The sequence below is a fragment of the Salvelinus fontinalis genome, chromosome 15 (assembly GCF_029448725.1).
Source record: "Salvelinus fontinalis isolate EN_2023a chromosome 15, ASM2944872v1, whole genome shotgun sequence".
Lineage (NCBI taxonomy): Eukaryota > Metazoa > Chordata > Actinopteri > Salmoniformes > Salmonidae > Salvelinus > Salvelinus fontinalis.
This window is the reverse complement of record NC_074679.1, coordinates 34365625-34392432: the sequence shown is the minus strand read 5'-3', so window position 1 is coordinate 34392432 and position 26808 is coordinate 34365625. Positions and strand designations below refer to the sequence as shown.

The window sequence follows — 26808 nt, the reverse complement described above, 5'->3', positions numbered from 1 at the left end:
AGCATTATTTTCAGTTAACTCTGCAACTTTTCCAACTATTTATGTTTTTCAAAACTGCCACCAGTTTCACACCAAAACATTGACAACAAATACACACTGACATAGTAAAATACAGATATTTTATGCTGAAACTCTAATACTAAGCAACGGTATTCACTAAGTTGATGGTTTATATTTAACATTTTTTTTTTGTTGAAATTCTTATTGAATTATTTCATACATTTTACATGTGATAAGGCCACACAGAGGGACAGCGATAATTACAGACACCTGTAAAAATCTGAAGTACCCAAAATACCCACTTTTTTAAAGTGGGTATTTCACTAGTAAACTTAGAAACTTTTAAGTAATATACCCTTATTTTGCAACCCTAGATCTGAATAAGATAAAATTACATGAAAGCCCTCTCTTCCAGAGAACAACTCTACAGAGGAATCCACACAACTCCAAACATCAACCATCATGACAATTATTTTCCCGCTTTATTTTGACAGGGAGTCAATGCTGAGACCAAGGGCTCTTTTCCAGATGAGTCCTGTTTAGCACAACAATACACATCAAAATACAACATACACATTAACAACACATCCATATACACATTCAAATGCATGTTATAATACACAACAATACATGAAAAGCAAAACACAATCATAAAATATAGCTGGAAGCAGCAATGAATGGGGTTCACAGGATGACAGAAAGGACAAGATCAGAGTGGATTTACAGTGGTTTTTAATGGACATGTAAAATCTGACCAATTCCTTAGCTACGTTAAGACATACGATAGGCCTACATTCCAAATGTGGTGTCATTTGATCCTATGGTTCATGAGAAGATTTCTTTAGTATTTTTAGCATCTTTGAATGCATCAATGTTATTTTCTCAAACTCTTTAGGGACTATTTACAAAGATTAAATTCAGAGTGAATCAGACTTTTAGACCATGAGAAGAAGATGTTATGATTATTTTAAGTATTAGCGTTACATCGTCAAGTGAACTATTAATAGTTTCCTTATTTTTTAAGATGTCAATGCCAAACTTAACATGGTTCATCATGGTAATGTCTTCGGTAACCCTAAACAGTTTCGAGCTGTTATGTCATTGTGAAGTGGATTCACAAAGGATTTAAATGGACATGTAACATCTGATTTCCTGCTTTATCACTAACTCAGCCATCTCTTAACAAATCCCTTACCTTTTCTCAAACTAAGTTAAGATATGTAGCATGGGCCTACATACCGAATTTGGTATTATATGGTTTTCCAAAATGTCCAAGTTGGAAGACAATCTATTCCGAGGGATCTTGTCGGTCTTTGAGGGAAATTTGTTCATTTTCTTTAGGAATATAGTGGAGTAAAAGTAAAAGTAGTCAAAAATATAAATATGTACAGATATCCCCAAAAACTACTCAAGTAGAACTTAAATATTTTTACCTAAGTTCTTCCATAAAAACTAAAAAGCATATCAACCCAACTGAAGGGATCTCCAGAGTTAGCCATGGTCTGGCATCTCGTACATCTGTTAACAATGAAGTAAGGTACGGCGGAAGTTTATGCAGGAGGGCTTTATAAACAAAGAGTGCAATGCATCAATCTACGATACTTCAAAGAGTGCAAGCCTACGTTCTGATACAGAATACAGTGATGTGTACTGAACCTATCGCCCACCAGGTGCTTTTGCTCTCGGAGCCTGACGTGAGGAAAACTCTCAATAGAGTAAACACTCACAAAGCAGCCGGCCTCCCAGGCCGTGTCCTCAGAGTGTGTGCTGACCAGCTAGCGGGCGTCTTCTCTGAAATATTTTACCTGTTCCTGTCCCAGGCTGTAGTGCCCACTTGCTTTAAGGAGACCCCCACTGTCCCAGTGCCCAAGAATAACAACGTGACATGCCCAAATGACTATTGTCCCGTCGTGCTCACCTATGTCATCCTGAAGTGCTTCGAGAGGCTGGTCACGGCCCATATCAAGGCCAGCATGCCAGGCACACTGGACCCACTCCAATTTGCCTACAGCCACAACAGATCCACTGAAGATGCCATTTCTATCACTATTCACACAGCCGTAACACATCTGGACACGAGGAACACCTATGTGAGAATGCTGTTCATTGACTGCAGTTCAACATTCAACACTATTGTTCTTTTCACATTCAACACCAAGCTCAGAGGCCTGGGTCTGGACACCACTCTCTGCAACTGGATCCTAGACTTCCTGACAGGCAGACCGCAGGCTGTGAGGATTGGCAACAACACCTCCTCCACACTGACTCAACACAGCGGTGTGTCATCAGTACTCCCTGTTCAACCACGACTGCGTGGCTTTGCACGACACCAACTCCATCAAGTTTGCTGATGACACCACGATTCTAGGCCTGATAGCCAACCATGACAAGTCAGCTTATAGTGAGGTAAGTGAACTGGCATTGTAGTGTCATGACAACAACCTCTCCCTCATCGTCAGAAAACAAAGGAGTTGATTGTTGACTTCAGGGAGCATTGGAGGGAACATGCCCCGATCCACATCAATGGGACTGTATCAGAGAGTTCCTCGGTGTCCACATTGTCATGAACCAACACCATCACCACTCTTGTCAAGAGGGTGCAACAGCGTCTCTAATTCCTTCTACTTGTTGAGCTAACCACTAGGTGCCGGATTAACAGCGGTATTGCCGGATATATGAGACAGATGTGAAGAGAATATTTCCGATTAGACCAAACTGATATGACCTCTTTGTTTCCATTCATAACTTTAGCAGAAGAAGAAAAACACGCAGTGAGAAGGCATTTCATGCATCACTGAGTACAGTGTATCACTGCTAACATCAGGCATGACTGCATGTTCACAAAGCAAATCTCTCAAACAGCAAGGAAAAATAACATTAAACCAATGAATTGGTTACAGTACTTGCTCTACAGATTTATGTTCATATTTTCATGATGTGGTTAAACATACATTTAAACAAATTACATTTGATCCCATTAGAGCCCCTGTGAAATGTTATATAAAAGAGTCAACAATATTGTTACCCTGGGTCCTTCTGTGTGAATTTATTGACCCCTGGGTTCTTATTCTGCTTTGAAATACTTTGATTTATGAACTCTCAATGTTTGACTGTAGAACAACCAGTCCATCCTTCAGTGATTTACAACTGCATAATTCACAATTGAAAAGCCTATTTCTCGCTCTCTCTCTCTGTTCTGGGGAGATGTGGTACTTTAAAACCAAACTCCTAATGTAAGGAGGGAAAACATGCAGCAGAAAATAATCGGTGGAGAGTGTGAAAGGTCAGCTACGTTAGTTCCCATGTGGGTCGTTTAACCTGGAAATACTCAGGCTGTGTGGCCAGGACATGGCCTGGGAAGACATGGGACCTGGAAAAGGGATGAGGGCATCATGGGGCAGTTCCAACTCAGACATCCTTAAGAGGAGCAAACCCCTGGGAAAGAGTGCAGTAGAGAACACTGAACAACTTATGCTAAACACAGAAGTCAAGACCTCTGGGGTACTACTGAGCTTGACCCGGTGCTGATGCTTCCCTTAAGGCTCTCAACCAATGATGTATGTATATACAGTATGTCTATGCTCTCCACACACAGTCAGTTATGAATCTGAGCTGAGGAATCCTTACGTACCCCTGAAAGTGGGAGCAATTCACATATATTAAGCAGCAAGAATCCCAGAGGACCTATTAAGATAATAACTATGTGTACATTGAACATAAATATAAACGAAACATGCAACAATTTTAAACATTTTACTGAGTTACATTATATATAAGGAATTCAGTCAATTGAAATAAATTAAATTGGCCCTAATCTCCGATTTTAAATGACTGGGAATACAGATACGCATGTGTTGGTCACAGATACCTTAAAAATAAAAAAGTAGGGGTGTGGATCAAAAAAACTGTCCTACACGTCGACCCAGAGCATCCCAAACATGCTCAAATCGGTGACTTGTGGTGAGTATGCAGGCCATGGAAGGACTGGGACATTTTCACAACTCCAGGAATTGTGTATAGATCCTTGCGACATGGGACCGTGCATTGCCATGCTGAAACATGAGGTGATGGCGGCGGATGAATGGCACAACAATGGGCCTCAGGATCTCGTCACAGTATCTCTGTGCATTTAAATTGCCATTGATAAAATATAATTGTGTTCGTTGTTCATAGCTTATGCCTGCCCATATCATAACCCCACTACCACCATGGGGAACTCTGTTCACAACGTTGACATCAGCAAACCGCTCACCCACACAACGCCATAAACGCTGTCTGCCATGTGCCCGGTACAGTTGAAACTGAACTGGGAGTCATCCGTGAAGAGCAAACTTCTCCAGCGTGCTAGTGAAGTCGATTACGACGCCGAACTGCAGTCAGGTCAATACCCGAGTGAGGACGCAGAGCACACAATTGAGCTTCCCTGAGATGGTTTCTGACAGTTTGTGCAGAAATTCTTTAGTTGTGCAAAGCCACAGTTTCTTCAGCTGTCCGAGTGGCTGGTCTCAGACAACACCGCAGGTGAAGAAGCCGGTACTGGAGATCCTGGACTGGTTTGGTTACACGTGGTCTGCAGTTGTGAGGCCGGTTGGAAGTACTGCCAAATTCTCTAAAATGACAGCTCTGGTTGACATTCCTGCAGTCAGCATGCGAATTGCACGCTCCCTCAAAACTTGAGATATCTGTGTTGTGTTGTGTGACAAGACTGCACATTTTAGAGTGACATTTTATCGTCCCCAGCACAAGGTGTAATGATCATGCTGTTTAATCGGCTTCTTGATATGCCACACCTGTCAGGTGGATTATTATCTTGGCAAAGGAGAAATGTTCACTAACAGGGATGTAAACAAATTTGTGCACAACATTTAAGAGAAATAAGCTATTGTGTGTATGAAACATTTCTGGGATATTTTATTTCAGCTCATGAAACCAACACTTTATATATTTTTGTTCAGTGTACTTAAAAATAAACAAACAGGAAATAGAGATAAGTTTGGTCAAGAGGCTATGTTGATATGTCGTATCTGTGCTGATATGTCGAATCTGTGCTGATATGTCGTATGCATTCAGAGTCCCTCCCAAAACCAAAAACACACAATGAATATTACATAATGTGATGAAAGATAAAAACCTGACAATGTTGCAGAAAGAACTTGATATGCAAGAGAGTTTTCAACTCAGGCTTATACACAAGGCAGCATCACCTGTGCAAGTGTCCTGCACATGTTAAAGAAAGTATAGAACATTCATTTAAAAAAACTAAAAGCATCATATTCATATGTTATACCTTAATTATAACACTTTTACGATGTCATATGTCCAAGACCACTGTAACAGAATGACACAGACTGTATGCCAGACAAAAACCATTGATTGCAAAGTTCTACAAAACATTCAGCTCTATGCACAAGGACTACTTTTAACAATTTCCACTGAATATTTTACAAAAACATTTACTCGAAGAACAGTGCAGATGTAAAGTTTGTTAACAGAATGCCAATATAATCTCCCTCAGTTTTTTTGGACCACGTTTTACTCCAAATTAAGATTCAAAGATGTCTGCAGAAAGAATCGGTGTCAGCTATATGACAACTTGAGTTTGAAAAAAAATCTACTTTGGTTATTGAACTACAGTAAGTGAAGTGGATTAACACCCGGAAACAGATGGTCACATCACGAGACCCTGATCTGTACTATACAGAAGTGCTTAATTATGAATGTCCTTCTCCTCATTGTGATGTATTCTGAAAGGGTACACAAAGGTAGAACACATGTAATGTATTATTCTACACAATGGCTATTATTCTAATGAGCTCCGGCCCCAAACAAGACCATATTTGGTTGGTCCGATTCGGACCAAATCTGTACCAATAATAGACGTCATTGTTTCACATGTTTGGACAACAAAGTACAGCACCAAAATACAGTACAGTAGAGTTCAGAAAAGTAAAGGTCGGTACAGTAGAGTTCAGAAAAGTAAAGGTCAGTACAGTAGAGTTCAGAAAAGTAAAGGTCAGTACAGGAGAGTTCAGAAAAGTAAAGGTCAGGACAGGAGAGTTCAGAAAAGTAAAGGTCAGTACAGGAGAGTTCAGAAAAGTAAAGGTCAGTACAGGAGAGTTCAGAAAAGTAAAGAACAGTACAGGAGAGTTCAGAAAAGTAAAGGTCAGTAGAGTTCAGAAAAGTAAAGGTCAGTACAGGAGAGTTCAGAAAAGTAAAGGTCAGTACAGTAGAGTTCAGAAAAGTAAAGGTCAGTACAGGAGAGTTCAGAAAAGTAAAGGTCGGTACAGGAGAGTTCAGAAAAGTAAAGGTCAGTACAGTAGAGTTCAGAAAAGTAAAGGTCAGTACAGTAGAGTTCAGAAAAGTAAAGGTCAGTACAGGAGAGTTCAGAAAAGTAAAGGTCAGTACAGTAGAGTTCAGAAAAGTAAAGGTCAGTACAGTAGAAACAGACATCTATGATTGGTTTAGATTTGGACTGACAAAATGTAAACTACTTTTCCATGTCCATGGACGTCCGGTGTCTGTCGGTGGTCAGTGGGTGAGAGGGCTGGTTACAGTAATTGGAAATAGAGAGGGCTCATGAGAGTCATGGCTAGGTGTCAATAAGAACCAGGAGAAGTGACTTCAACTGGAGAGAGAAGAGAGACAGGGAGAGAGAGGGCGGGGTTGTCCAGACTGTTTTCACACTGTTGCTTTGACCGCCACACAACGGAAAGAGAAAGAAAACAGTTATGAGCTGAACATAACAGTATGCCAGTAGAAGGGAGGACATTAGCAGATGACCCACCTGGTATGTAACTACTATGAACTCCCATTGCAGACAATTCAGTTGCAGTCATTCTGTTACCAATTTGGTAACAAAATGACACGTTTTAAATCACTTAATAAATCATAAACCAAATTGTTATCAGTAAAATCACTAAATCGGTAGGTCTACCTTTAATTGTTACTTATGTGAACTTTCATTATCCTCCCTCCTCATGAGGGAGAGAAATGAGAAAATATCTTAATGTTTCTGGTAAGAGAGGGACAAGACACTAGGCAATATTCCTTAAACTTACAGACGTCAAATCATTTCTGCAAAACTAAATATAAATATATTACTTGGAAGGGTCTTTACTTCAACATTACTGGGTTTTGATGTATTTCTAATATCGTTAAGACTTTTTCTGGGAGATGTTTTATACGACTCCTTTTCTATCTGTTTGAACAGAAATCAAAGCCTTTGCATATTCCACATTTTTTGCATTGGAAATGGTTGAAAAATGTATATATATATATATATACATATATATATATATATATATATATGTTAATTTCTCAAAAATATAGACTCTTAGCTTTCATTTGACAGCATATTTGATGGGCTCCTATGAACTTCACATGTTACTGCTCTTGGGACTGCCCATAATCATATCATTGCCCAATGTCTCATGTCCAATGTCCTGTCACTATGTATTTTTTCCCCGACCTTCTCGCTCATCTAAATCCAACCCTAGCTCCTAGTCTACTACTCAAGTGTCTTTGGGTCCTTCAAAAGAGCTTCATAAAACCCATGTATTATTAATATTACTACTGGATGTCAGCAGTGTGACTGAGACTTTTCTGTTCTCGTTGGAGGTGGCCACCTCGGAGTCTGTACCTGTGGCTGTGACGGGGCTGTGCTGTCCCCTGTGGCAGCAGCAGCAGAGGGCCTGGGTACAGGCCTCCTGGGCTTGTTGGATCCCCTGCTGGGCCCTCTCACTGACGAAACAGTACAGCGCTGGGTCGGCCACGCAGTTGAAGCTAGTGAGCAGCAGGGACACGTGGTAGTAGTTGAAGATGTTGATTATGAAGGGGCAGTCTCTTTCCAAGATGGTACGCACCAGCAGGAACACATGGTATGGAGAGAAACACACCAGGAAAATGACAATGGTGCTGGTCACCAGGTTCTTGATGCGCGTTTTCTGGGTGCTTTGCGTGCCTACGCTTTTTCCGACCGCCCGCAGGACGCGGAGATACGACACGGACAGGATGCCTAGTGGGAACAGGAAGCCAACGGCGAAACGGTAGTAGTTGATTGGGTACTCCCACGGCTGCATGGGGTAGTGCTCAAAGCACACCGATTGGTTGGTGCTGTCCCTGCTTAGTTCCTTGTGTCTGAAAAAGACAACACCCACAGCAATCTCTTTCAGCCAGATGAAGGCACTGGCCAACGTGGCTGCCCGCATACTTCGAAAAGCTGTGAAGCGGAATGGGTACACTACGGCTAGGTAACGGTCTATAGAGATACAACATAAGAATCCGATACTAACATAAATGTTTTCATAGAGCAGGAAGCCACACAGCTGGCAAAGCCACTCAGTTTGTCTCCAGTCATCTCCCTGGAAGATGTACTGCAGCCAGAGAGGCAGAGAGGCCAGGTAGAGGAGGTCTGACACGGTCAGGTTGAGAAGGTAGATCCCCAGCTCGTTCTTGTCTCTCAGCTGAAGCCAGGCATGGTAGAGGGAGTAGGTGTTGGTGGGAACGCCAATCAAAAGAACCAGGATGTATGCCACAGAGAACAGGTACTGGTGGATCTCATGGCTGATGGTGCAGTTAATGTGGTCTGGCTCAGCCTCAGACATGTTGACTGTCATGGCAGACGTGGTCCACATGCTTTGTTCCTCTCTGTTAGCACCCACACAGTACCAGGCTGTGGGGCCCAGCACAGTGAGTTTGACTCAAAACAACGACAGTCCCGGCCATTCCACTCACTCAGCTCTGGAAGAAGAAGAAACAACAAAATGTGACGAGGAAAGGATTTTTGTTTTGTCATTGACTTCCTGAAATCAAAATGAGAGTCCTTTGATAGAGTAATATAATAATGCACGGACTAAGAACAAGGCTTTAGTAGCAGACTGTGACAATCTGATTTTATTTTTCAATTTTCACCCAAAATGACAAACTGCCTGTAGCTCAGGACCGTAAGGTAGGATATGCATATTCTTGATACCATTTGAAAGGAAACACGTTGAAGGTTGTGGAAATGTAAAATTAATGTAGGAGAATGTAACACATTAGATCTGGTAAAAGATAATACAAACCAAAAAAACATGCATTTTCTATTATTTCTTTTGTTCCATCATCTTTGAAATGCAAGAGAAAGGCCATAATGTAATATAGGGGTTTAGGCGCAATTTAGATTTTGGCCATTCGATGGCAGCAGTGCATGTGCAAAGTTTCAGAGTGATCCAGTGAAGCACTGCAATACTGCACAGTATTTTGTTTCAAGTCTGCCCAAATGTGCCGAACTGGTCAATTGATACATTTTCAAGTGCATAACTACAGACAACATACAAAAATGATATGGTAATACAACATTTTAAGTTTATACACTCCCAGGAGTGTCATACATGATGGATCATTAGCTTATACATTAACTTTCACACATCTAGATGGCCTGGCAGTGTGGGTGCGGACACCCGGCATGGGTTTAAACTGTAGAACCCTGTTCCTACATTTGAATATAAAAATTGATTTTATCAAACTATGCTACGTTTTATCTCTGGGACCCTCAGGATGACAAATCAGAGCAAGATTACTGAATGTAAGTACACTGCTCAAAAAAATAAAGGGAACACTTAAACAACACAATGTAACTCCAAGTCAATCACACTTCTGTGAAATCAAACTGTCCACTTAGGAAGCAACACTGATTGACAATAAATTGCACATGCTGTTGTGCAAATGGAATAGACAAAAGGTGGAAATTATAGGCAATTAGCAAGACACCCCCCAAAAAAGGAGTGATTCTGCAGGTGGTGACCACAGACCACTTCTCAGTTCCTATGCTTCCTGGCTGATGTTTTGGTCACTTTTGAATGCTGGCGGTGCTCTCACTCTAGTGGTAGCATGAGACGGAGTCTACAACCCACACAAGTGGCTCAGGTAGTGCAGTTCATCCAGGATGGCACATCAATGCGAGCTGTGGTAAAAAGGTTTACTGTGTCTGTCAGCGTAGTGTCCAGAGCATGGAGGCGCTACCAGGAGACAGGCCAGTACATCAGGAGACGTGGAGGAGGCCGTAGGAGGGCAACAACCCAGCAGCAGGACCGCTACCTCCGCCTTTGTGCAAGGAGGTGCACTGCCAGAGCCCTGCAAAATGACCTCCAGCAGGCCACAAATGTGCATGTGTCTGCTCAAACGGTCAGAAACAGACTCCATGAGGGTAGTATGAGGGCCCGACGTCCACAGGTGGGGGTTGAGCTTACAGCCCAACACCGTGCAGGATGTTTGGCATTTGCCAGAGAACACCAAGATTGGCAAATTCGCCACTGGCGAATGGTCACCACTTGCAGAATCACTCCTTTTTTGGGGGTGTCTTGCTAATTGCCTATAATTTCCACCTTTTGTCTATTCCATTTGCACAACAGCATGTGCAATTTATTGTCAATCAGTGTTGCTTCCTAAGTGGACAGTTTGATTTCACAGAAGTGTGATTGACTTGGAGTTACATTGTGTTGTTTAAGTGTTCCCTTTATTTTTTTGAGCAGTGTAAATTATTTACCTTGAGGTGAATATATCAAACCAGTTGCCATGGTAAAAGTTTTTTGTTGTTGTGCACTCCCCTCAAACAATAGCATGGTCTCTTTTCACTATAATAGCTACTGTAAATTGGACAGTGCAGTTAGATTAAGAAGAATGTAAGCTTTTTGCCCATATAAAGACATGTGTATGTCCTGGAAGGTTTGCTGTTACTTACGTCATTATAGTCACGTTAGCAACAACCGTCCCGGTATGGGGACACCGTAGTGTCTGGAAGAAGAAACAACAAAATGTCACGAGGATTTATGTTTTGTCATTGACTTCCTGAAATCAAAATGATACAATGAGAGTTCTTTGATAGAGTAATACAGTAATGCATGGACTAAGAACAAGGCTTTAGCAGCAGACTGTGACAATCTAATTAGCTACTCACATCCTAAAATGTGACTAGTTTCAGGAAACTAGGCGTATGTCGCAAGTTACGACTTCACAGGAGAGCCATTTGAACTTTTCTTTTTTATATATTTTTTGTATGCATTTTTGGGCAGAAATGCCTTCTGGAACATTTGAACTTTCATGCTTTATTTAACCATGTGCCTTAATAACAAAGTTGTATGTCATGTGTAAATACGAATAAAGTTAAAGTTAAATTACGAGCCTAGTTGGTTTAGCTACAGAAAAAAAAAGTCAGGAACCTTCCCGCTAGCCATGATTGGCTGAGATAATAAATGGGCTGGACATCCTGAGAGATGAGTTTCAGATTGGTCTGCTGTGTAGCATCTTCTGTCTATAAAATGAGCTGCTCGTTATGTGCAATCCTTTCTACTGCAGTTTTTTCCCCGAAAGATATAACATTAGCCATGGAGAACTGCAAATGTGTTGCTACGTCTCCCAATAACATTGATCCCCTGAATTTATCAGGCGCTATCGACTAAGGTCAGTGATGGACTACTTTCAGGAGGACGATTCTTATGCCATTGCACACGGTCAGTGTGAACCAGAGTGACTTTACACAACGGGCCAAGTAAGCTGTACAAATCAAACTCATTTAATGAAAGGGGTTGCAGTCTGCCGTGAAGCGTTCATTTTTATTTAATCATTTTAGTTAAGAACAAATTCTTATTTACAATGACGTCCTACCCCAGACAAACCCTAACCCGGACGACGCTGGGCCAATTGTGCGCCACCCTATGGGACTCCCAATCATGGCCGGTTATGATACAACATGAAATCGAACCAGGGTCTATAGTGATGCCTCTAGCACTGCGATGCAGTGACTTAGACTGTTGCGCCATCCGGGAGCCCCATGTATACAGTTAAGAGTCTAGCTACAGTTTCAGATATTTTACATTTTTAGAAAGACCAGAGTGAACACTTTTGCTTGAGATTGCTGGTGTTGTTTAGAACAGCACTGTGACAGGGGTCAACATCCCACAGCTGGTTGGACTGGAGGATGGTACGGTGCTGGTGGAAAGCTATGGCTGGTAACAACACCTGACTCCGTACTTCAGGCTGCTGCCACAGATCAAGCAGTACCAGCACTTCAGGTGAATATCATTTTCATTGCAAGAGGTTATTCTTCTTATCTAAACTTGGGAGGTGAATTGATGTCATGCAAGGTTGTAATGCATTTTCAATTTGTTTTGTTATTTCCTGTTTTACAGCTTCGATGCACTGGAGCCTGGTGTTGTCGCCAACGAGCATTCGGACTCAGTCGGGCCCAGTTTTCAGCTGTTGAGCAAAGCTGACATTCTTCCTCCCATAGATGGTCTGCCTGTACAATCACCACCTGGACTGGACACAGCTAGACAAACCTATCTTTTTGACAAGATCAGGGACTTTTGCGACGAAGAGACTATGGACATCACATGACCTGCACCAAAGCACTATCTGCAGTGCCTCTATTCACATGACTCTCTCCTAACACACACCATACGTTGCTGCTACCGTTTGAGCAGACACATGCACATTTGTGGCCTGCTGGAGTTCATTTTGCAGGGTTCTGGCAGTGCTCCTCCTTGCACAAAGGTGGAGGTAGCGGTCCTGCTGCTGGGTTGTTGCCCTCCTACGGCCTCCTCCACGTCTCCTGATGTACTGGCCTGTCTCCTGGTAGCGCCTCCATGCTCTGGACACTACGCTGACAGACACAGCAAACCTTCTTGTCACAGCTCGCATTGATGTGCCATCCTGGATGAGCTGCACTACCTGAGCCACTTGTGTGGGTTGTAGACTCCGTCTCATGCTACCACTAAAGTGAGAGCACCGCCAGCATTCAAAAGTGACCAAAACATCAGCCAGGAAGCATAGGAAGCAGAACCACTCCTTTATTGGGGGTGTCTTGCTAATTGCCTATAATTTCCACCTTTTGTCTATTCCATTTGCACAACAGCATGTGAAATGTATTGTCAACCAGTGTTGCTTCTTAAGTGGACAGTTTGATTTCACAGAAGTGTGATTGACTTGGAGTTACATTGTGTTGTTTAAGTGTTCCCTTTATTTTTTTGAGCAGTGTAGCATACCAGTATCCTGTTACAGATGCAACTATTGGCAAGCTTTACTTAATAACTCCAGACCTCCAATTAGAGTGATTCTTCTTGCTGTGAGTGACCTCAGGAGGACGGAGGAGAGTACAGGGAACAGTTTGCCCAACTTTATCTCAGACTAGCCCTCCACAAAAAGGCCTGCAAGACAGAGAAGATCTCAACATTACTTAGACCCAGTCAAAACTTCACAGCTTCTCAGGGAAGCCATATGCTCTTTTGTAAAACATTAACACATGAATAACAAACCTAATGAAAACTTATATTATGCCTGTGTAGTAACAGTTTAATTACACTAGTAACAACACTAAAACATTCAGTGTGTGAGCATTAAAATACAGGGCATTGCGATGTTCAGGCATGATGAATTACACACACTAGCTGGTGTGATTTCCCAAGAGCTTTTGCTGTTCTTTGTGAAATTATCCTCTGCTTTATCACACAGGCAGAGATCGGTGAGGTCTGCACTCTACTAGCTGGCCTGGACTACATGTATTGATTGGCCAGGCCTTGCTTCCAGGTGATTAGTGAGTCTGCCAACAGCCCTAAGCATGTAACCTTGGCAAACTAAATTGGAACTACTGTGGCTGTATATCATAAATACAAGATAGTCAACACAGAGGGAGGACAGCACGGTAACCATGGAAACAGGACAAGCAAGATAGTGTATGTCACATGACCAACATTTGATAAAGTTCCCCCTGTGGTCAAGATGTACTGTACTCATGCCTGGAGTAGTAACATGTGCTGCTGAAGAACAAGGAGTTTGTCTCAAATCAACATTACTTTTCAAGAATGAAGTGATGAAATATTTAAACGCATCATTAGCCTCAGGTCGTTCCTACACTGTGATATTATTCCAAAATGAACATGTCCATCAGTTACTCTGCGATAACTTTTGTCCTCATATAACCTGTCTAAATATGCCCATGTGCAGATGGAGATTTGGATCAACACAAAGCCATAAACCATCCCCCACTCAAACTGATGTGTAGCCACGGGCGTGTTCAGTAGGCAGGAAACGTGAAGCCATTTAGAACACACATTTGGTTGCAAAAACGCTTAACTACACTGTGCTGAACACAACAAATATTTGTTTAACTTGTGCTCCCTATTTCATACAGCAGATCTCTGTAGTCGAGGAACAGCCAACCCCTAGAGGTGCTGAGGCTGATGATGTTGTTGACAGGCAGGTCCATCTCACAACAAGTCCTGGAACTCCCAGTGGACCCTTAGCATGTAATGAGCATCTCTTTCCAATAAAGACAAGCCTGGAATAACAAATCTGTCCTATCTGGGCTAATTCAGTCTAATCACGTCTGACATGGAATTATGTACGTGTCTGAAATAGCCCCTTATTCCCTATATAATGTACCATATTTCCTATATAGTACCTTATTCCATCTATAGTGCACAACTTTTGCCCAGAGTCCTATTGGGTCCCATTTCAGACACAAACCATGAGAAATCAAGTAAAGCATCAACATGTGGTCATTCTGTATTGTCACACGCAAGACTATACACTTAGAAAAAAGGCTCAATCCCCATAGGATAACCCTTAGAAAAAAGGGTTGTCCCCATAGGATAACCCTTTTTGGTTCCAGGTAGAACCATTTTGGGTTCCATGTAGAGCCATCTGTGGAAATGGTTCTACATGGAACCAAAAACAGTTCTTCCAATACCCCCACCAGCATACCACTTGAAAAAAGCAATGTACTGTATTGGTAATGCATTCTAATTTGAAGTGTTATGCTAGTGTGGATATTGGAACATGGCCCATGCCTGTTCCACAGGCTTATATCCTTCTCTGGTTCTGTTCAGTTCAATTAAATACAGATTTATATATCCCATCAGGGGCAATTACAGAGCCGTGGAGGAGAAGCAGAGAGCGCAACAGGTGTACCAGGCAACAAGTTGGTCATTATAACCACCACATCCTCATTATAATCATAATGTACACGCACATTAGTCCTTTGTTGTGTGATCCCATTGGGCAAAAGTACAGTACCAAATCATAATTGGTTTACGAGGACATTAGCTACTGATTGATATTGTATTAGGATGATTCCTAGTATTAATATTTTAGATCAATAACAACATTCCCTGTCCTTTCTGCAGGATGTGGCTGACATTATGGTCAGAAAGAGGAGTCTGTAAGTGCATACGATAACTTTTTCTACCAGCACCAGACCAATAAAGACTGAACAATAAATCAGAATACAAACATTACAGCACAATCAGACCTTGAGCTAATATCTTACTGAGCATTTAAAGGATTTCACGCTGCTTGCTTAGGAAGTACCACTTCCTCCTGACTCTTCTAACACCGAAGCTCGAACCCAGGTCCTCTGCCTTGCTAGAACAAGTGACCGCTCTCCTGAAGCTTCTTACCAGTCTGCGTCTCACGAAACACTAGCTATTCGCTGGAGCAGGTGAGGACACTTCAGGCTGAAGATTAAGTTTCACACATCCCCATGTGCTACATTCATCCCTCAAACGTCCTTAACGGTGACCCCAGCGTTGAGCTGAGTGCAACTGTAGATCTAGGTCACAGCACCACTGTAAATAACCGTGTATTGCTTACTTAGAGAGTACTGCTTCCTCCTGATTCGGCGCACACCGACGCTTGAACCCAGGACCTCTGATTCGCTAACACAAGTTACCACCCTCCTTGACAACGTACCAACTGTTCGAGTTATCCAAAATGTACTAATAGGATAGCTCCATCGGTGACATTTCAAGCTAGCTGTGGATTGATTTTACGGTGCGTTCTTATGTCTGTTACAAAATCACTACTGTAAGTTGCCAATGAGTATTGAGATCCACTTCATGTCTGGTTAATTTCAGCAGTCTCTACTTTCCTTTCTAAATAGTCATTTGGGGATTGTGTGTGTAGGAGACAAAGTCTGAATCAGTTCATAGCTCAATGCCAGCCAAGCTATTCATTCATAGACCAATGCCACAGGAGATGAAGACTGGCAGCTTTGTGGTACCCAACTTTTGTCACCGGAGGGCATTGCTTGGCCCACTAAGAGAAACTGAGGGCATTGCTTGGCCCACTAAGAGAAACTGAGGGCATTGCTTGGCCCACTAAGAGAAACTGAGGGCATTGCTTGGCCCACTGAGAGAAACTGGGGGAATGGTTTGGCCCACTGCGAAGCTCCAATATGCATCAGCATATTTTCTTTTCCTCTGTTTGACTTCTTAACCTACTTAGTACTCTTGTGCTGAACTCCCAAAAAATACTTATTCCACCACCAGTTGAGCAGAATCTGATGCATACTCCAATATTGGACAATGATAAAATATTAAAATATAGCCTAATACCACCCAGAATAAAAAATACTTTAGAATAATGTCCCCAACGAGGACAGCAGCCTATGGTGATTATTTTTAAAGCTAGAAAAGAGATTACTGTTATTGATATTACTCACTCAACAATATAAAAAATCCTTTCCAAAATCTTGCACCTGTTAATCGCATTGGTCTCCATGCAGAACTCTTGTCCACTGGCTATCCTACGGTACACAACACAGCACCATGCGCTTCCCATTAAGTAAGCTACTGTAAAGATGTTCAATAGGAGACCTGTATTTAGAAGGCGTTAATAGGATACATGCAAATGCAGGCTATATAATACACAATCTAGGCTACTTCCCTCAGACACCAAACACTGGAAAGCCTATTGTACAATTGCAAATAGCACATTATTTAGGAATTATTTGCAAAGATAAATAAGCGCACTGAGAAACTATAATAGTACATTTCAAACAATACTTTAAAAAAAACATTTAGATCCACCAAGGCTTAGCCTATACATTATTCAAAAACTCGAAATACATTGGTAGTGCCGCAATGAACAGGCTATATTACACTATACAGTAGACTAATTAAGCTACTAACGACAATAATTAGCGATATACTAAAGATATGATTTTACCTTATCCACGCCCCTTGAAATAGGCTGTTCGCGGTCTTTGATGGTGAGAGTCGCTAGGTTTCTCGGTAGTAACTCGCTAGGTTTCTCGGTAGTAACTCGCTAGGTTTCTCGGTAGTAACTCTCTCAGTGCTTTGAGGAACCAAGCGCTTGGTTATTGACCAATCCGAAAGTAAGGCTGGTGTAGCACGAAATTGGCACTGTTCACATCTGGCGGTAGAGACGGGAGGGCACGGTGGTTAAGGCTTTATAGGGCTCAGTGCCACAGACCAACAGATTCTGAGAAACCCCAATGGTGCTTTCGCTAGTGCCTTATTTTGTCAGCATATCTTCTTGAACTATATCATCATTCAGAGTAATTTCCTTCCCCCTTTCCAGTACACTACAACCCTAGCCTGTGTGTCTATTCATGCGATTAAATGTTGGAAACGACCCTCTGGTCATATTTAAACTTGCGTTAGTTGCACGGGTGGGTCTAGCTCTTATTCAGCAGTGGCTGTATGGTTAAAGGATAATGTAATTTTCATGTAAAAGGTACCAAAGAGCACCAAGTTTATATGAGTATATCAAATTTGATGTCAAATGAAAGTGAAGAGTCTATATTTTTGTGAAATGAAGGCATAGATAAGTTTGCTTATTCCTAATATTTAGGATGAGAAATGGTTGGCAAAAGGCTTTGATTTCTGGGCACACCGATGGAAAAGGGGTCCAAAAAAAAACGAATAGAAAAAGTATTTAAAAGTATTAGAAATGCATCAAAACACAATGTTTAAGTAAAGGCCCCTGAAAACTAATAACGTTTATAATTAATTTTGCATTAATGATTTGCCTTCATAAGTCACAAACCACGTTGCAGTAGAGCATAGTACAGCACAGTAGAGTATAGTTCAGTGCATTACAGTTCAGTAGAACACACATGAGTAGTGTACTGTATGTAATATATTCAACTGAACTATACTCTTTACTGTGCACTACTGTACTGAACTCGACTGTAATGTACTGTGATGTCCAAACTTGTGAAATATAGACGTCTATGATTGGTACAGATTTAGTCTAGCTTGGTCCAACCAAATTTGGTCTTGTTTGGAGATCGAGCTCATTATAATAGCTAGTGTGTAGAATAATACCCAAACATTTAAATATAATGAAGGGAGTGACATTCATAATTATTCATTTTTGTTGAGTACAGATCAACGACCCATGCTGTCCTGTTAACAGAATGACAGTAAAACCCGGTATGAAACTTTGCATCTGCACTGTTACTCAAGTAAACTGTGTTTTAGTAACATTTTCAGTGACAATTGTTAAAAGTAGACTTCTGCATATAGTGTATGGTTTGATACACTTTGCAATCAAATGGCTCTTGCTTGGCATACATTTTAAAGTGAAAAAGGGACCATTACCGTGTAACTGCCCATAATACAATGACATGACAGACATCTCTTAACCTGATGGTGACATATTACCTTGACAATGGTCAAACCATAGTAACACAGTAACAGAAATACACTACATGACCAGAAGTATGTGGACACCTGCTCGTCGAACATCTCATTCCAAAATCATGGGCATTATTATGGAGTTGGTCTCCCCGTTTGCTGCTATGACAGCCTCCACTCTTCTTGGAAGAGCTTTCCACTGGATGAATTAACATTGGCTGAGGGGACTTGCTTCCATTTAGCCACAAGACCATTAATTAGGTCGAGCACTGATGTTGTGCGATTAGGCCTGGCTCGCAGTCGACATTCCAATTCATCCCAATGGTGTTTGATGGGGTTGAGGTCAGGGCTCTGTGTAGGCCTGTCAAGTTCTTCCACACCAATCTCAACAAGCCCTTTCTGTATCGACCTCGCTTTATGCACAGGGCATTGTCATGCTGAAACAGGAAAGGGCTTTCCCCAAACTGTTGCCACAAAGTTGGAAGCACAGAAGCGCCTAGAATGTCATTGTACGCTGTATAGTTAAGATTTCCCTTCACTAGAACTAAAAGACTAGGCCGAACCATGAAAAACAGCCCCAGACCATTATTCCTTCTCCACCTAACTTTACAGTTGACACTATGCATTCAGGCAGGTAGGGTTCCACTGGCATCCGCCAATCCCAGATTTGTGTCATACTGCCAGATGGTGAAGCGTGATTCATCACTCCAGAGAACGTGTTTCCACTGCTGCAGAGTCCAATGGCGGCGAGCTTTACACCACTCCAGCCGATGCTTGGCATTGTGCATGATGATCTTAGGCTTGTGTGCGGCTGCTTGGCCATGGAAACCCATTTCATGAAGCTCCCGACAAACAGTTATTGTGCTAACGTTGCTTCCAAAGGCAGTTTGGAACTCTGTAGTGAGTGTTGCAACCGAGGGCCGGTGATTTTTACATTCTTCAGCACTCGCCGGTCCCGTTCTGGGAGCTTGTGCGACCTAACACTTTGCGATGGAGCTGCTGTTGCACCTAGACTTTTACACTTCAAAGGAACAGCTCTTACAGTTGACAGGGCAGCTCTAGCAGTACAGAAACTAACTGACTAACTGACTTGCTGGAAAGGTGGCATCCTATGACAGTGCCATGTTGAAAGTCACTGAGCTCTTCAGTAAGGCCATTCTACTGCCAATGTTTGTCTATGGCGATTGCATGGCTGTGCTCAATTTTATACACCTGTCAGAAACAGGTGTGGCTAAATTAGTCGAATACACTCATTTTAAGGGGTGTCCACATACATTTGTATATGTAGTGTAGCCCTACAAAGACACTCAGGAGAAACTTCATTTTACAAATCTTTATTTAAAAATGTTTCCATTGTTTTTGGACAGAAAAGGTCTATGTATCTACATTAAGCTATGAAAACATTTGCAATATTTTCATTTCAGTATCTGTGCACGTTGGTAGATCTGTCTTTTAGAACTCCAGTCATTTTTTAGTAGTGTTTGGTCATGATTATCAAAATCAAATCTCTAACCTACTGTACATTACACACAGGAACTGTGCACCATTTAGACAAGACCTTAGAAACCTGTACACATGGTGATGGCACACATATTGTGCATAGGTGTGTGTGTGTGTGCACACACACGTGTGGAATTCAACACAAAACAGATGATATTTCTCTTGGGAATGCCAACCATACCAACCTTTCATCAAATCTGAAGAGAACAGCTGGAAGGAAAATTTGAGTTAGTAGAGAAAAGTGCCAAATATGGTCAATTTTCATGCTCTATATAGACATCTGATGCATTATATTACACTGTAACAGGCAGACTAGTCATCCACCTAATACAGGGATCTAATTAGAATTGTATCACTGATTTTTTACGAATACAGAAAACGCATCGATACTTTTTGAATGAATGAGGTTGTGCACAATTCAAACACCACCACCCTTACAATGAAACACACACTGTTCACTTCACAACAAACACATTTAGGTGAGAAAAAAAACATGCAGATATACTGTAGTTTTATCATCGAGGGGAACATAAATACATTGAGTCTTATTGCCATTTTAGAGCTGGGTAGCAGACACAGTATCTAAAAAAACTAAAATTCAACACTATCAATAACTCAAAATGAAAAACACAAACCCTTAACCCTTGGTCGACAATGTATTCGTTTTCTGTAGTAAAAATGTATCCAGTGTTCAGACTCATTATCTACTTCATTGTATAGTGCTTTTTGGAATGAATTTGGAAAATAATATTCATCATATGCATATACAAAACATCAAAATTGACAGTGTTCTACTGTATATAGCAGGGCTCTCCAACTGTCCTGCACGTTTTCACTTCAGTGAAAACCTACAGGAGGATATCTCTCCGGGAACAGGGTTGGAGAGCTCTGGTATAGAGACTAGTTTCTGGGGGCATTCACGGTGGTCAGTCATGGACAGTATGAAATATTTCACCGTTTTATTTCTCAACCTGACCAATCTCTGTAACGCTCATCTTCATCTGTTATCATCATGTCACCAATACCTTCCTTGTCCATATAAAAAATAAAAAAATAAATCACTTTCGCGCCATCTCCATCACTTTCTCAATCCTCCTTCACTCCATTTAAAAATTATCCCGTCTTGCTACAAAAGCCCTGCCTTTTCTCTTTTCGGAAGTTGGTCAGTGCGGTGCTCTCTCCCTTTACTTTCTCGTCCTGCCTCGCGTGCACAAGGACAGATATGGGATGAATTACATGCTCCCCACAAGCTAGTTTCACAAAGCCCATAGTTTGGTCACCCACAGGCCACAACAGAAAACAGTATGTTCAAAGTTGGAGCAGACCTTTTTCCAGTAATGTGTCACTGAGGCTGTGTTGAGACAATCAAACACTGTCTGTCCTTAAGCTCCTAAAGATGGAGGACAGAAATTACCATGCAATTACTCTGGGAGTGGTTCTTTTCTCCTTCCAAAATGTTTGTTTTTCAGATTCAGAATATAACTTCTTGGACAAGGCCAAGGCTGTGTATACAGTGCACAGAGAGCCTAGGGGAATCAGTGGTGTCCAATAGAAAAATATTAAAATACATTCGTTGCTCCCTAGTGCCTTTTGTCTTCCTCAAAGCATTCATGTACATTCATATGCTAATGTAACTGCGGTACTGGCGGTCCCTTGGTCATGCAAATCAAATCAACCATTTGTTTTTCCAGCTGGGTACAGGCCCCTGTGGTGTGTTGATTGAGGTGGTCTCTTTGGGGCAGCATTTCCTTTATGAAGCTTTAAAGATAGAATCCTCAGTATGGGGAAACAGCGCCACTGGCCGCCACACCACCGCTGTTATTGTTTTTGATGCCGAGCTGAGAAGACGTTGCGCAGCATGGTAAAAAAAACAAGCAGTACACATTTTGCTCTTCTGTCGTGCGTGTAATGATGTCAGAATGGAAAAACAGTGTTTGTTGTTTGCAGTAACTTTTGTTGTTGGCTGTTTCACCATTAAAGATTACAGCTTTAAAGCAGATAGGAAGTTTCAAACAGCCCGAATCATAAAGGATATATCCAGTACAGTAAGGACCAGCCTAGAAGTGCCAGACAAGACCAGACATCCTGTGGTTTAGCAGGAAGAACAGTGTTTGTACAGTACTGAGGCTGTGGTCTGTAACTACACTAACGGCTCCTAGACACAGCCATATTCATACCACACAGTCTGGGGGTCGTTATTGGGGTCTGGGGAGGCAGGGGTGCTCGTGGGGGGCTCCTCTGTGCCACTGCTCAGCCCCCCTCCTCCCAACGCCGGTTTCTTCAGTAACGGGGAGTTCGCCTGTAGCCGCGCCTCACTGCGCTGCACCTCTTCCTCCTCCAGTCTCAGAGCCGGCACTGCCCTGACTGGCGTCACCATGGCAACCTCCCCACGATGGTTCTTCTGATTCTGCTGGGGGTTGGGCCGTCCCTGTTGTCCGGTGCTGGGTTCGTTGTTCCTGGGGGTGGAGCCTGGTGTTGTTCTTCCTCCGTTTCGCTCGGGCTGCAAGGATAGGGAGGAGTGGTGCTGGGGAAGGGTCAGGCTGAGTGGTTCCTCTTTGGGTGGAGCCAGAGGCAGCCTGCGGGGGTCTATGTCCGAGGGTCCTGCTAGCCTGGCAGACTGGGGGCGCTCCCTGGCCATGGCTCCAGCCCCAGGCCTCCTGACCACCCCGTCCACACTTCCACCACCTCCACTCTGGCTGGGTGAGCCACCTGCCTCCCTGTCTGTCAGGTAGCTATCTGGACCGTTTGAGCGCAGCAGGTCAGCAGAGGCCAGGCTGAAGGTCCGAGACAGACTGTTGCTGCCCAGACCACCTCCACGGGGAGCAGGGGGTCCCAGGGGTGAGGGCCACCCCCCTGTCCCTAACCCATTACTGGCCCGGTTGGGTAGGGTCTGGGACTGGGGTGTGGAGGTGGATCCCTCAGGGAGCCGGACGATAGGCCTGACGCTCTGGCCTGGTTTGGAGTTCCTGCCTGGCACATCGCCGGCCCGTTGGGGGTCTGTGTCTCTCTTAACGGTGGGCGTGACATAGCTGGTGGGGGTCTTGGCTCCATCTCTCAGAGGGGGCCGGCCGGAGGTGGATCTCTCCCTCTCTCCTGTTCTACTGAAGTAGTCCTCCATCAGGTCCTCCTGACTGCCTGTCTGCACCTGAGGGGAGGGATGAGGGAGACCGACACACAGCACTTAGATGAATCAAGGAAGTAAAGACGTCAACACCAAACCCTTATCACACAGAGGGAATCCATCCAAAACTATTATTGTTCAACTTCCTGGATTACTGTACAGACACAACATGGGACTCAGGACTGATCCAATCAGTGAAGTGCTTGTTTAGATTGTCTATTGTTAAACAGTATAAAGATTCCTGGAAATATGGCCCATGGGTCTGTCTGCCTATGCCTCTGATGTAGAATCATTAGGGAATGTGTTTACAACACCAGGGGGCATACCCATCTCACTGCAGCACTATATAAATGATATTAAATGGCAAGACAATCAGAGCGGCCCGCTGCTCACAGGGCTAACAGCCAATGACATGAGAAATAATCTAATGAGGAAGAGGAAATGCCTTTATAAACAAAGAGAAGTATTGAATTGGTCTCATCTACCTGCACTATTAAAAATAGAGGGACTATGGGAGGTAACACCACTGCTCAGATGTTGATTGATACAGCACTTTGGGATGCAGGTCAATGTGAGTGTGTTTAGTTAGGCATGAACACCTCTCAATCATATTTAGTCAGGTTTGGAGGCAACAACTTTAGGTGTTAACCCATTTTACACTGATTTAGGTGTGTTAACCCATTTTACATTGATTTAGGTGTGTTAACCCATTTTATACTGATTTAGGTGGTTAGTCAGGGAAGCGAGAATCAGACTGATCTCTACATTCTTTAAAACAGAGGTAGGAAGAGAACAAGAGATAGTGAAAGAGAACGAGAAAGAAAAATGTACATTGTGTGGTGTTGAACCCCCCCGTTGCCACAGTATGCCCACTAAGTGATGACTATTTTATTTACTGTGTGAGTTAAAAAGTGAGGTGAATGAAGAGTGTGTAGGTGTGCACATCCTACTGTGATTATTATTATTTGACCATGCTGGTCATTTATGAACATATAAACATCTTGGCCATGTTCTGTTATAATCTCCACCCGGCACAGCCAGAAGAGGACTGGCCACCCCTCATAGCCTGGTTCCTCTCTAGGTTTCTTCCTAGGTTTTGGCCTTTCTAGGGAGTTGTTCCTAGCCACCGTGGTTCTACACCTGCATTGCTTGCTGTTTGGGGTTTTAGGCTGGGTTTCTGTACAGCACTTTGAGATATCAGCTGATGTAAGAAGGGCTATATAAATAAATTTGATCCTAACATTTCATCTACAAAAGCCTGTCAAGTGAGGTGAATGACCAAAAACTAACAGTGCCACCCATCCATCACCCTGACCTGGTGGTACCAATACAGAGACTCAGTCAGAGGAGCTGTTGGTGGAGAGGAGTTCTCCTGCAGAGCGGCTGGAGAGAGGGAAGCTGTGCTTTATGTAGCATCACTCAATGCAGAACGAAACCTTACCTTATATCTGAAACTGGGGGACTTAGAGACCAGTTCAGTATTCTTCATTAGCCAACGTAAAATAAACGTAATTCAGACCATTAACATTTTAGACACTTTTTGGGCGCCTGTCTAGGTTGGCTGAGAAATCTAACTAAATGTATCATAATTTTAAAAAAAAATGTTAAATCAGATTTGGCTATATGAAGCCACAACGCCTTCCCAAACCTTTCATCCATTTCCCTATGACACTATTTGCTTATAGCTAGCTGTGAAAATTAACTCGATGTGTCATATTAAACTAGAAGCTATATCCACAATTTCATCCAAGCCAAACCACCATACATCACTTTATGTCATAGAATGTGCAAGTTCTTACAGTGGTTGATGTACAGTGCATTCAGAAATTATTCAGGCCCCTTGACTTTTTCCACATTACAGCCTTATTCTAAAATCAATGAAATATCTATTTTTTTCATCAATCTACACACAATACCCCATAATGACAAAGCAAATACAGGATTTAGATTATCTTTGCAAATGTCTTAATTAAAAAACAGAAATACCTTATGTAAATAAGTATTCAGACCCTTTGCTATGAGACTCGAAACTGAGCTCAGGTGCATCCTGTTTCCATTGATCATCCTTGAGATTTCTACAACTTGGAGTCCACCTGTGGTAAATTCAATTGATTGGACATGATTTGGAAAGGCGCACACCTGTCTATATAATGTTCCACAGCTGACAGTGCATGTCAGAGCAAAAACCAATCCATGAGGTCAAAGGAACTGTCCGTAAAGCGCCGAGGCAGGATTGTGTGGAGGCACAGATCTGGTGAAGGGTACCAAAAAATGTCTGCAGCATTGAAGGTTCCCAAGAACACAGTGGCCTCCATCATTCTTAAATGGAAGAAGTTTGGAAGCACCAAGACTCTCCCTAGAGCTGGCTGTCCAGCCAAACGGAGAAATTGGGGGAGAAGGGCCTTGGTCAGGGAGGTGACCAAGAACCCAATGGTCAATCTGACAGAGCTCCGGAGTTCCTCTGTGGAGATAGAAGAACTTTCCAGAAGGACAACCATCTCTTCAGCACTCCACCAATCAGGCCTTTATAGTAGAGTGGCCAGACGGAAGCCACTCCTCCGTAAAGGCACATGAGCCCGCTTTGAGTTTGCCAAAAGGCACCTAAATGACTCTCAGACCATGAGAAACAAGATTCTCTGGTTTGATTGAAATCTTTAGCCTGAATACCAAGCGTCATGTCTGGAGGAAACCTGGCACCATCCCTACAGTGAAGCATGGTAGTGACAGCATCATGCTGTAGGGATGTTTTTCAGCAGCAGGGACTGGGAGACTAGTCAGGATCGAGGGAAAGATGAATGGAGCAAAGTACAGAGACATCCTTGATGAAAACCTGCTACAGAGTGCTCAGGATCTCAGACTGGGGCAAAGGTTCACCTTTCAACAGGACAACGACCCTAAAAACACAGCCAAGACAACACAGGAGTGGCTTTGGGACAAATCTCAATGTCCTTGAGTGGCCCAGCCAGAGCCCGGACTTGTACCCAATCTATCATCTCTGGAGAGACCTGAAAATAGCTGTGCAGCAACACTCCCCATCCAACCTGACAGTGCTTGAGAGGATCTGCAGAGAAGAATGGGAGAACCTCCCCAAATACAGGTGTGCCAAACATGTAGCGTTTTATAAAATAAAAAAAATAAATAAAAAAAAGGTTTTACTTAGTCATTATGCGGTATTGTGTGTATATAGAGAAAAAAAACATGATTTAATACAGTACATCTAGTACATCCACATCCCAAACCATTCATCCATCTCCCTATGACATATTATCCCTCTATTCTTACAGTCGGTGGTGAGAGGGTGTTGCTCTCCTCCAGGAACTCTTCCAAGGTGACCATATCGCTGCCAGGGGAGGAGGTTCGGTGGCGGCCCGGCCGGGGTGCACTCCTCTTGGTCGGGGTGTGTGTATGGGTGTCGTAGGGAACCGTGGAGCTCCGGGGGAGAGACAGGGAGACGTCGTGACTAACGCCCACTACGTCATCACTGGACAGGCTGGCAGAACGGCCCTGCAGGCGCTCCAGGGAATCTAGATGGACAGAGGGAGGTAGAGAGGTAAAGATAGACAATCAGGATAAGAGATACAGTATTGCTTTTTAGTCAACTAAATGCTGAAAATGACTTAAGTCCACAGTGGGGGAATAGTACTAGAAAGCAGGCTAAAACAGTGGCCTGAGACATGCCCAATATAAATGACACATCTGGTATAGAAATTAGTTAAATATAAAATGGCATCTATTGAAGTAATTTGCAGGGTTTGCAGATAGGCATAA

The 26808-nt window shown here is 42.7% G+C and overlaps 2 protein-coding genes across 4 annotated transcripts in view; both read right to left on the bottom strand.

Moving 5' to 3' along the window:
- Positions 1-463: 463 nt before the first annotated feature.
- On the bottom strand, positions 464-17379 carry LOC129811857 (ovarian cancer G-protein coupled receptor 1-like). 3 transcript variants are annotated; one of them, XM_055863538.1, is made up of 4 exons: positions 16984-17379; positions 13077-13184; positions 10721-10773; positions 464-8739 (listed from the first exon to the last, which is right to left on the bottom strand). In XM_055863538.1, the coding sequence occupies exon 4, from the start codon at positions 8631-8633 to the stop codon at positions 7542-7544; it is 1092 nt and encodes a 363-aa protein (XP_055719513.1). In that variant the 5' UTR covers positions 8634-8739; positions 10721-10773; positions 13077-13184; positions 16984-17379; the 3' UTR covers positions 464-7541. The 3 variants fall into 3 exon arrangements, with proteins under 3 accessions (XP_055719513.1, XP_055719512.1, XP_055719514.1); XM_055863537.1 differs by lacking the exon at positions 13077-13184; XM_055863539.1 differs by lacking the exons at positions 10721-10773; positions 13077-13184.
- A 2358-nt stretch (positions 17380-19737) lies between these two features.
- The window catches only part of ccdc88c (coiled-coil domain containing 88C), an 84846-nt gene continuing 77775 nt past the window's right edge, over positions 19738-26808 (bottom strand). The window contains exons 31-32 of the mRNA XM_055863536.1: positions 26323-26564; positions 19738-23064 (exon numbers count right to left, since the gene is read on the bottom strand). Of these exons, the coding sequence (XP_055719511.1) occupies positions 22075-23064; positions 26323-26564 (1232 nt within the window). The 3' untranslated portion in view covers positions 19738-22074. The remainder of the gene's footprint in view (positions 23065-26322; positions 26565-26808) is intronic.

Bases quoted from the DNA above. Each gene is read 5' to 3' on its own strand.
- LOC129811857 (XM_055863538.1), bottom strand. From the start codon at position 8,633: ATGTGGACCACGTCTGCCATGACAGTCAACATGTCTGAGGCTGAGCCA.